Here is a 12017-nt window from a genome sequence, read left to right on the forward strand (position 1 = left end):
GTCCCCCATCATCCCCACATCACCATTGGCCAATCGGAGCTCAAATCAGTCCAACAGTTTAATTACCTCGGTAGCCTCATCTCCTCAGATGGTAAGATTGACGGAGAGATAGACAACAGATTAGCAAAGGCATATAGTGCTTTTGGAAAACTCCATAAAAGAGTATGGCGTAATAAACACTTGAAGAAAAGCACCAAGATCAGTGTTTACAAAGCCATAGTGTTGTCTACTCTCTTATATGGATCTGAATCATGGGTCATCTACCGCCACCACCTGCGTCTCTTAGAACGCTTCCATCAACGCTGCCTCCATACAATTCTAAACATCCACTGGTCAGACTATGTGACCAATACATCTGTTCTAAGCAAGCAGCTATCACAAGTATCGAGGCCATGCTGATGAGAACACAGCTGCGTTGGGCAGGTCATGTCTCCAGGATGAAGGACCACCGCCTCCCTAAGATCTTGCTTTACGGTGAACTTGCCACTGGCTGCCGCATGAGAGGAGCCCCGAAGAAAAGATACAAGGACTCCCTGAAACAACATCTCAGCCTTGGCCATATTGATCACCATAACTGGTCTACTCTGGCCTCAAATCGGGAGGCCTGGAGACACACCATCTATAACGCAGCTGTCTCCTTTGAGAACACACGCAGGATCACCCTCGAGGAAAAAAAGGCAACGCAGAAAGAACCGTGTATTGCAGAATACACCATCTAAGGAGTCTTTCTGCTGTGCCTTTTGCAATCGGATTTGTCTGTCACGTATTGGCCTCATAAGCCACCAGCGTGCCTGCAGCAAATGTGGATAGAGCCTTCCCAAATCTTCGTTCGTGAAGCCTAGCCATGATGATGATGATGATTTCTTCCAGAGTGGTGAGAAATTGAGTACAGATTTTTTTTTTCTTTCTGCATGTTTTGTTTGGTTTTGATATTTTTGTTTTACAGTAAATGCATTTTCCTGTAAAGACTGCAGCACGTTGGTTCCCAAGGAATAGTTGAGTTTTGGTTTGACTTTTAAAACATTTTATACTTTCTTTTCCTCTTCATGCATTTCAAATGCATTAGGATCATTGGTTCTAGTGGGAATGCCTGTGTTAATGTTAGTTCAAGGGTAATTTAATATATTTAGGAGGTGTCAGTATTGAAATTCTGTAAAAGCAAATATGCATTATTTTTAGTGTAGGTCTACATAATGGGTATCCAGTATTAAATTCAGGTTTGCATGGAGAAAATGCATTTACAGAAGTATGTCAAGTGACATTGGAGTGTACATAGCAATAATGAAAGTAAAAAATTAAGCTCCTAACTAAGTATGTATAAATATATGTGCGTGCATACATTGTGTCATGATTATGCAAAGAAAAAAGTGGAAGATGGTCTTTTAAAACTAGAGGTTTATTTTTGATGACCCTATCCATGTAATCATCACAAAGAATTGCTGATCTGCAGGGCCATGTGAACATAGCTGTAGAGCAGAAAAATCTTGGAAGTACCTTTTTCCACTCTAATAATAAGTAAATTAGGTCAGAATTTTAATTAAATTAACATGTAGTCATTGATAGTAATGGTACTTCATCCTCCCATCTTGGAGACAAGGATTTTTAATTCAGAGTTAACCAATACAAGAGCAATATAACTCCAAGGCAACTCAAAAACTGGATGAAGAAACAACTGCTCATGTTGCTGCCAAAGTGTAGCTTACCCATGGCAGTTGTCTTGATATTGCTATTAATAGTATTTTGCCTTGTCTTCTGATTACACAGGTTTTACAGATACTCAAGGAAATGTACATTTGGTGAAACTCAGCATGATTTACGTAGCTTGAGCTAATGAGTAAGTTTTTACTTAATCAAATGAATTATGTAGACATTTTTTAATTGTTAAAATGCCAAAACAGATATGCTGGGCTTTGGAAATCCTCCCTATTTTTAGAGTAATACTGACTTTATTCCTTCTAATGATTTGTTTTCAGCCCAGTAAACTATAATGTACTCAAGGCTATTTTGATATGGTTATCTTTAATTAAGCACACAAGTTATTAATATTTTGAAAGTTGGATTAAATTCTTTTGATAGTATTTTAATGGGCCTATTTGTAATTGTATTCTTTCGCTACAGCAGACACATTGATAAGTCATTAGTTATTCAGGAAAAAAAATAATTGTTCTAATGAACAGACAGGGCCTTTCAGACAGTGATAGTGTCAAGCATCATTCAGGAGGACCATAATAAGTACCTTTAGACTATTACTGTACTACATGAATCTACCAGTATTTAAATCATAAGTCATAAAAATTGTGTGGTTTTAAAATTATTCTTGTGTAGCTCGTACATATTCCTGCAAGGAGTTCTATAGCCACTTTAAGGTGTAAAAAAGATAAATTAACCATAGAAGTCTACTGAGATAAAATCAGGAGGCAAAGCTTGGGTGCAGAACAGTAAACCAATGTAAACATGAGGCTCTGACAACCTCTGCATCTTGTTTCATTTTCCAAAGCAAGTCTTGTGATGTTGTTGATGTCGTTGTGTGGTGTGTCCTCTAATGCCCCGGAGCCACGAGGTAAAGCTGGGACTGCCTAAGTTGTCACAGAGTACCCTGAGCTGGAAGGGACACACTGGGATCATCAAAGTCCAGCTCCTGGCCCCTGCATACAACAGCCCCAAGAACCCCACCCTGCCCATGAGAGTGTTGTCCAAATGCCTTTTAAACTCTGCCAGTCTTGGCACTGCCCTGGAGAGCCTGTTCCAGTGCCTGACCACCCTATGGGTGAAGAACCTTTTCCTAATAGCCAACCTGAACCTCCCCTGGCACAGGTCCATGCCATTTCCTCAGGTCCTGTCACTGGTCACCAGTCACTGTCATCACCAGTGTCACTGCTGCTGGAAGTCTGAACAAACTCTGTGATTACCCACGTGTATAATTATTACCTGTTCCTATATAAGCTGTGGTGCAAGTAGTGCCATCTAAACTGTACATGGCAAAGCCTTGTATTCCACAATATTGGAAATATCCTTCCCCAGTGTGTGCTTAATATTCTGCCGTGTTTTGGTACTGTTAGAACAAGTGCCCTGTGAATGTGAACCAGTTAATGTCTGATGTGATTTATGGTGTCTTAAACTGGGAGGTCGTAGCCATAAATATTGTAAAGGGGGTTGATTTTCAGATGATGCCAAATATTCCCATTCTGAAAAATGGGTCTCACTGAAATGTGTAACGTTGGTAAAGTAAACACATCATTTTTACTTTAATTTCCATTCTTTTCTGTGACTATTAGAGATCACATGAAAAAGGAGGACATCATAACATGTCGTATATTGAACGCAATGAAATATATTAAAATAGTAATCACTGGAGGCGTTTTTTCCTCCAGTGGGTCTCTAATTTTTTTTCATCCCTTGATAGATTTTCAGAAACTATTCTATGTCTTCTTTGATTAACGTGACACTGGATTTCTGGTGTGGCACACGTACACATAGGGTGGGTATAAGTGTTCCCACACACACAGAAATACCTGTGTGTACAGAGGGAGAGATGGAATTAATTAAAACATGAATGAGTGAATACTGGTGGCGGTCTGAGTTCTGCTACCAGCTCTCCTGAACTTCTCCATCTCATTACCACCACTCAGTGGAAAAGCTTGGAGCTAACGCCAAGCCCTGGTATGAACTTCAGGACTTCTGTTTCAGTAAATGAGCCCAAGCTCACTGAAGGTGAAGTGTCTTATTGACTGTGGAAGACTTTTAATCAATTCTTTAGACTCCAGATCTTTTAACTCTCAAAAAAGTTCTGTGGACAAGGAAAATAATCTATTTCTCATAAAGGGCCACAATTCATCTGCTATCGTGGATCTCAAAATGTGCTGTTTTCCCATTTATTCCAGCATTTGCTTTTGTTTATCAGCTTTTCTCTTAATGCCTCATTTACTTTATTAAAAGCCTTTCATTTTTTAAGGATCTTTGAGCGTTATATCCTTTAACAAAGCAAGTTTTGATGAGATAAAATTAAGTAGAAAACTTTAACGGGTAGAAATGGAAAGTTGGTGCTCATTACGTACTCAGCTCCCTTTCCAGAAAAGTACCAGACACTGAATGGCTGCTTGAAATCTCTTTGGATATTGTTTATGGAGTTAAGGTGGTGTTGTCTTTAATGCAGTGCTAGCTATGTAACTTGTTTCCTGGATTTTAGGGAGCTTTGGCTGGTGGCTCTGTGCAAGCACACCCATTCTGTGGTCTTTCTGCTTTTGCTTTTTGATATATGAAAGGGTGTATTTTTATTTTTTTTTACTGAATTTTTTTTGTGTCGTCACTGAAAGATTGTTCCTTGTACCGTTTTGCTACATTGTTAGAGAAGTGAAGCTAAGGAGGATTTTCTACAGCAGTCAGCTGTGAAAAATCTTGGAATGGTTTGGGTTGGAAGGGACCTTAAAGACCACCTAAAAAAGACCATTTAAAGATACACCCCCCCTCCAGGCAGGGACACCTTCCACTAGAGATGGAGTCATTGTCTTTGATGAGATCATAACACCCAATTTTTTTCTTATGATTTTTCATAATTTCATTTATTCTGTTTGGTTTTGACTTGGATGTTGGGTTTGCATGGATACTGGAAAACTATAATTCCATCACAGACAGTTCTCGAGATTCACTTACCAGTTGCTGGCTCCATTTTCTTTCCATGTAGAGCCATTCTGTGTGATAGAGGCTCCTGAGGCAGTGTTTAAAATAGCAGAATGTATTGCATTTTCAGTGTTTAAAAGGGGCAAGAGTTGCTTTAGCAGAGGGTTCTTTTGCCTTGGCTGGATCATCAGGTGTTTTCTGGCCTTTTTAAGTCTCACGCTAGTTAATGCTTTGTGGTACATCAGTGACTTGTTGATGTCGCCTCATTCAGTGTGTCATCTGTGAATTTATTTGAAATTTTTGGTTGTTTTGGGTTTTTTGTTAGGAAGGGATTAGGGCAGAAAAAAGAAACGCGGCGTGCATGAGTTGTCGGGGAAATTACGCAGCAGGAACATTAAGAAAAGTAGATACAGAGAAAGGTGTATTTGATTCAATAACCACAGGAAGTTTTTCCCAATAGTATCCTAAATCAGACAATGGTAGTTTGGTAATCTGAAAGAGAAGTGGCAGAAAAGTGTTTGCATTTCTTAACACAGGAATGTGGTGCTCAATACAGGTGCTAGGTGGACATGTGAAAAGAGGGAGGGGGTAATTCTTGCTGGACAGTTTCTTCCCGGAGCTGTTCTGAACGAGCTGTGATCTAAAATTATGTGCTTTGGAACGCTGCATGACCAAAGCTGAGAAAAAAAAAATACTGTATGTTTTAATAAATCTTTGTTGCTACTTTTGAGATCGAGCAGGAACACCGGTTTAAGCCTTGACAGTCCTCCTCCTGTGACAAAATTTGGAGGGCTGCAGGCTACAGCCCACGGTTTGACTGCGTGCTGCAGGGCTTTGTCACTACTGCCTTCCCTCAGCTTTGTGATTCCAGAGCTCCACTCAGCTCAAGTGTTGAAACAGGGAACCCACTCTGATCCTCTTCACATGCAGGGAGGGATGTGCTGAGGAACTAGGCTACCAGGCTGTCCCAGTTTCCCCTTTTTCTAGCTGTGCCACCCCCATAGCTGATGAATGAATGCAGTTGTAATACAGTGTATAATGTGTATTACACCATAATGGCCTTTCAAAGGTACGTAGGACACTCCTGGTTTTCCTTCCGCTTAGTGCAAGGATGACAGACATCAGAAATAGGGAAAAACATCCAAGGCTAAGGGTAAAGGGGAAAAAAAGAGCGATACAAGGAGACTAAAAGGGCAGGAGACGGTAAAAAGGTGTGTCTCAGACAGCAGATTTGTTAAGGGAGATATTCTTAGGATAAACTGAATTTTCTTGAATTCAATAAGAATTGCTGTGGGAGCTTAATTGAGTTTTTTGTGACTTACAGCACAGATATACTCCTTTCTATCCTTGATGGAAATGTCTCAGTAGAGTGTGAATGATTTCTCAGGATATGTTTGCTTGGTAACACATACTCTGTGCCACTCTTTAAAGACTGTTAAGCAAAAGGGGTTTGTTTATACAGTAGAATATTTTTTTCTGGGTTATGCCAGGGCTATTTCTTGAACGATTAATATTAAATATTAGAATGCAGAATACTGAGTATTGTCAGAAGCAGAAAAACAGCACAATATATGTGAATTAGTGTAATTTGTTCACTGGCTTCTAGTTCAGAAGTTTTCCAGAAAGTGTCTCAAATCCATAGCCTCTTTCTTGAGTTAGTATTTGCAGTTGTATACAGGAACAACTCCTGGGAGGTTTCTTCCAAATAAGAAGTATCAAGGAGAACATGAGAAGGAGTAAATAAGCAGCACTGGTTATTATTATTATTTGGCAGAGATGCGAATAAATAGTAATACACACAGTTGAAACTCCAGATGTTTACCCAGAGGAACAGGACAAAGACTGAAATAGGTAGGACTAATGGTATGTAGGATCCATGGGGTTTAGGGATTGATGAAATTAGCAATTTATTACAAATAAAAGGTGTGGGAAGGAAGCAGTATCTTGAGCCTGTGTGATCATAACAGAGAAACAGAATGAGGCAGGAAAACTTCAGTGAAAAATTAAGATAGCAAAGTATCAGAGAAGATCAGCCAAAAAAAATAATAATAAAGAGGTAGGAGTAGAAAATGTATATAGGTGCTATTTAGTACTGCTAGTCATTTGTTTATTGAGTGCTTTGGAGGAATCAAGTGGTCTTTAGTTGTTGGTTTTTTTCCTCCTTTAATAGAGGAGGCCAATAATCTTCATTAGCAGAAGCTTTAACAGCTTTTAAAGCTGTTTCAGTCACTCCTGTTTGTTATAAAGCAGGTTGAGCCTTTAAAACTTGAGCTACAGGAGTAGATAATTTCTCTGTTGCTACAATAACATGTTCCCAAGTTCTTGGACTCTAAAAAGAGCGTGCAAGCAGCGCACACCTGCACACCTCTGAAAGGCCAGCCAGCAGCTCTCTCTATCTCTGCATCTACAACCCTGAAAGGGCCCAGGTATGGCTGTAGCAGGTGTGACAAAACATGTCAGCAGCGTGTCAATGCAAGGATTTGAGAGAAAAAGGTTCCAGTTCTTCAAAAAGTTTTTGAAGGACCCCAGGCAGAAGGGTCCTCACATATCAGTAATGTTATATTTAGAAGGTGGAAAAAATGTTTCTAGTCCAAGTTGGAATATATTTATTCACAGAAAAGCGTTGCCTAATTTTATTTCTTGCATAATAATATTTCATGCATAAGAATTTCATGCTTTTCGTTAGTCTATGCTGCCTTAAATTCTGACATTTTTTGAGAGAGAACAGTACCTGTGATCCTGTCTGAAATAGGAACCAGGCCTTAAGTGTGCTGTGTTGTTAAATTTATCAGATTTTTTTATAATATTGACTTCATTTTTGCATGGTAACGAACTTGCTGGTTATTTCTAGATGTACCCATACACGCTCATAACCAGAAAAATAGTATTACTGTGCGTGTACATTATGACACCTTTTTTGGCTGTAACAAGAGCAGCAAATTCTGATCTCTCACCTGTGTCTTAGCTGTCAAAACTTACCACTTTTGCCATTCCTGTAATTCCTTCCTAAGTACTGGAAATGCTGATGGATGAGTGACAGCTGTCAAAATTTACAATTCACTGTGTACAAAGGGAAGTAATGATAGAAAATGCTTATCAGAAGAAGGTACCTCTCAAAAACCTGCTCGTTGCTTCATCAGGAGAGAGTAATTTCTGCCAGGAAAGTGTTTGTGTGCGTCCCCCATCCCAAATTTTCTGGCAGCAGCTCCTTTATTTTGGAGGGCAGGATGACAGGATGGTGGTTTTATGTTACCAGGAGTAAATGCTGACTAAAAGACATTTTCAGATGTTACATCATGGTTCTGGGCTTCTTTTCTAAGGTGTTCCCTCTTTTGGCACTGGAATTTCACCCCATCAGTCTTGATTTTTACAACCCAGAATAAAGGGTAAAGCATGTTGGAAGACGAGGCAGCTGTAAGAGTGTTTCACGCCTTACGTGATAAAGCTGCAAATCATAGATACGTTATGGGGAAAAAAAACCCACCAGAAAAACAAACACCAGAAACAACAAACCACACTTGAGCATCTTTCTTTCTTGAGCACGTCTTATACTGTGACAAATTCTGTTCCTGGCAGCGAGCTCCAATTTGTGAGCTGCAAAAAGAAGCACTTGTGCTGGTGCAGGAGCACGGGTATGCTACAGCTGCCTCATGCTGATGTACCTAATGGTTTTTAATCCACAGTTTGCTGGGGGCTTTATAGAACGGAGCGAGTACGTTATACGGGCGTTAAGGCTGAGGGTGAGGATCGCAGAGGCAGCGCCAGAGCCTGCAAGAAACCATGGTGGGTCTCCTTTTCCCTGCAGCCGCCCAGGCCCTGCGAGGCCGGGCGGGCAGAGCCGCCTCCGCCGGCGGCCCCGGGCCGGGAGAGCCGTGAGTAACCGCGGGGGAGGACGCGGGCGGCCCGGGGGGGATGCGGCACCCCAGGAGGGAGGGATAAGGACGCCCCGGGAAGGGGAGGATGCCGCCCCGGCGCTTCCCGATGCCGTGACCCAGAAGTTTTGCCAGCCCGCTTCTGATCCTGCAGCTTCGTCGGGCGGGATGCGCTGGGAATGGGCTGCGGCCGCCGCAGCCCAGCAAAGGGCGGGATGGAGCTTAGCCCGAGCGGGGATGAGAAATGACCGATTTCACCCAATTACGCCGTCACGGGCCGCTGGAGCCGAGAGCGGCGGGCGGAAGCGGCGATCCATCGGTCCCGGGGACCGAGGGGGCTGCTCCGCCCCGGGCAGGTGGAAGTGCCTGTGAGTTAGGTGGTAGAGAAATATGGAATTAAAAAAAAAAACGGGCGCGGGGGCTGCTCGGAGGAAGGGGGATTCGAGGGGCAGGACCGCTGGGCTGGGGGCGTTGCACCCCCAGCATCTCTCCACGTCCCCCCCTCCTCCCCAATCCCGGAGGAAAACCACACTCGTCGTCGTCCCCACCCCCGGAAAAAGGAGGGCACACCCCACCTTCGCAGCTCGCTGGGTTGGGGTGCCGGCTCTGCCCTCTCGCCCCGCCCGTCCCCCTTTACCTGCCGCCGGCCCGTCCGCGGCGGGGGCAGCGGGGCGTGGGGCGGTGGGTGGCGGTGGAGGCGGCGTGTGACAGATGTCCTCCTCTGACAGCGCTCGGTACCAGCCCAGTGGCTCCCTGCCATTGGCTCAGTGCAGCCGACCGGCAAGGCTGCTCGCTATAATAGCACTATGCCTGCCAGCGGCGGCGGCAGCTCGCTCGGCTCCGCCGCGGCCGCCCCGCCGCGCATCCTCCTCCTCCTCCTCCCGCGGCCGCGCCGCGCCTGAGGGGCCGCACCCCCCGCCCCGCCGCCGGCCCCGGCAGCGCCGGCCCCGGCCCTCCCCGCCCGGCCCCGCCGAGCCCGGCCTGAGGAGGCGGCCCCGGCCCCATGGAGTGCTACTACATTGTCATCAGCTCCGCGCACCTCAGCAACGGGCACTTTCGCAACATCAAGGGAGTTTTCCGCGGCCCCCTCAGCAAGAACGGGAACAAAACTCTGGTAATGGCCTTCTTCCCTTGCCTCCCCCTTCCCTCCTCCTCCTCCTGCTCACAGCGGCGGCTCGGGCTAGCGGGAGCCGGGGGCCGCCCGCCCGGGCTTTGCCGCCGCGGGGACGCGCTGCGCTCCCGCCCGCCGCCTCCCCGGGGCAGGTGCGGGGTGTCCCCGCAGAGCCGCCGGGGTGGGGCTGCCTGCGGAGGGAGAGCCCGGGGACCCTTCTGGGCGGGGAGCTGCAGGGCTGGGGCTCCGCAGCCTGGGGGAGGTCGGGGAGAGGCGGCCGCTGCTCAGCGGAGGGCATCCCTCGGCGGGGGGGGCTCCGTACCGTGTCCCCCTCCGTGACTCCCCGCCGTGTCCCCCCGGTGCGGGGACAGCCGGAGGTCCTGCCCGGGGAAGTGCGGGAAGGACCCGAAACTTGTTTACTTGCTTGTCCGAGCCCCTTGGGTAGAGAGATGCGTTTGTTCGAGCACAGCTTCAGAAACGATACAGGTTTCTGTTTGTCGGCTGCCAAGTTTTTTTGAAAGCAAACCTCGGGGTTTGACAGGACTTGGTGGCTTTAGGCAGTTCGGCTAGATGCTCCGGAAAGTGTGCACAGGCTGCTCGAACTGTTTCTGTATTCATCCTCCATACTTAGATATCTTGACATCTATTGGGTTTCCGATGGTTTTGCTGACTTGCTTGGACTCGCTTCGTGCTGTTACTGAACTTTAATGGAAGAGTGACGACGCAATAGCATTGGCAATACATGTGCTCTCCTGCTTGCTCAGATAAAAGGGATGTAGGATAACGGCAGGCTGGGCGAGCTGCATCACGTAACATCTCAATCACGGCACAACAAAGTGTGGACAGATGTCTGGAGAGGAGGATGGAGCTGAAAGAGGGGCTTAGCCACGTTGTTTATCTCTCTCTCCCATCGCTGCCTTACTCCGAAATCCCCTTTGGAGGAGATGGAGCAGAACTTACCACATCCTTGTTCCCTCGAATGCACGACCTATTTTGATGGGGAATTTACTAAAGTACTTAACGTTTGCTAGAGTTGGCAAGCTTGCAGATTCTCCCTAAATAAAGAGATTAAAGCAAGTCTGAGCCAAGTCATAAAAATAGTAACTACTACGGGAGAATCTGAGGCAGATTTTTGGACTGTTTCAAATGTGAATTCCTGCTTTCACGTTGTGAATCTTTACGATTTTACTTGCTGTGGATTCTGCATATTTTTTCTGTTAGGGTTCTTGGAATTTTAAACAAGTGTTGTAGTATCCATGAGATGGCAATATGTGTGTAATATTTTACTGTTACAGTTGCAAAACCAAGACCTACTGTAGAAATATTTGGTACACTTCAAATAATTGCATGATACATCACCTTCTTTTCACTGAACAATCTCAGTAAAGATGCATTTGGCAGAACTGAGAATACTCTGATGTAACTTTTGGACTGTATATTGTCTTGCAGTTCATAATGGGTTCTGCTCCAGCAGCATTTTATTATTTTTATTTTTTTTATTTTCTTGTGGCCAAAAAAGCAGCCCTGTATTCTCCATATTCCTGATTGATTTATTTACTGGTGAAAACATTAGCGGCCAAAAAATTTATGTGTGGGCAGTGAGTAGTGTAGCTGGCAAAGTTTCTGCTGAGTTAAAAAGGAAGATGTTGGCTCTGTGGGCAGCAAAATGAAATCCTTCACTACGAAGTAAATAGTATAGGTGCAGGCATCAAGACTTTTATTTCTGTTCAGGCTATTTTTAATTTATAGGAGCTAAAGATACTGCTGGGTTGTGATAGAGGGTGATTGTATGGTTCAGAGTGAGAGTTCTGAGGCACTGGAGTACAAGTCAGTCACTTCCATGGGAAGATCAGATGTTTATTGTTTCAGAGGATCGGTCCCTTTCACTGCAAATAAACTTTCAGACTTCATGAAAATATTTATTAATACAAAGTAGAGTATGTTTTTAGAAGTTTCAGTAAGCACATGGACTTTTAATATCCTCTTGGTTTCTTCCATCCTAGGGATAAGACTGGGAGAAACAGCAATTTGTGAAGCTAAAAATCAGGAATTTTGAGCTGCTCTAGCTCAGACATATTTTCCCATTTTGCTTTAAAGTATTCATTTCATTGCCTCTTCATCCGTTCTCCAAACTTTCTAAAATCACTGCTTCCTTGTAAAGTGAGAACCTGAAAACAGCCTCTCCTTGTACAGGGTAGAATTGCTGCCATGAAAAACTTATATTTGTTAAGCTTTGATTCTCTTTCAGAGTTCTGCCACCACACTCTGTCTAGAAATGAAGATACGTGCTGCAGTAGAATTTCACAGCAAGTAGGAAAGTGCTGGTTCTAGTCAAATGGTGAAGTTGTGCTTTCAGGATGATTTTATATGGTGTATCTTCAAACCTGGAGCTGATTAGGTTTCAAGGGAGGAAGCTC

General features: G+C 44.4%; 1 protein-coding gene and 1 long non-coding RNA gene across 2 annotated transcripts in view; one reads left to right on the forward strand and one right to left on the reverse strand.

Annotated features, from left to right (window-relative positions):
- Positions 1 to 6348: 6348 nt before the first annotated feature.
- Positions 6349 to 9345, reverse strand: LOC120323818. Its single transcript, XR_005564689.1, has 2 exons — positions 9127 to 9345; positions 6349 to 8855 (listed from the first exon to the last, which is right to left on the reverse strand). It is a non-coding gene; the product is annotated as an uncharacterized LOC120323818 (long non-coding RNA).
- A 78-nt stretch (positions 9346 to 9423) lies between these two features.
- Positions 9424 to 12017, forward strand: part of ZNF804A (zinc finger protein 804A) — a 153617-nt gene continuing 151023 nt past the window's right edge. Inside the window, exon 1 of the mRNA XM_027734939.2 lies at positions 9424 to 9603. Within this exon, the coding sequence (XP_027590740.1) occupies positions 9493 to 9603 (111 nt within the window). The 5' untranslated portion in view covers positions 9424 to 9492. The remainder of the gene's footprint in view (positions 9604 to 12017) is intronic.

This window comes from Pipra filicauda, unplaced genomic scaffold, assembly GCF_003945595.2.
Source record: "Pipra filicauda isolate LSUMZ 115617 unplaced genomic scaffold, ASM394559v2 scaffold348_size1222971_pilon, whole genome shotgun sequence".
Lineage (NCBI taxonomy): Eukaryota > Metazoa > Chordata > Aves > Passeriformes > Pipridae > Pipra > Pipra filicauda.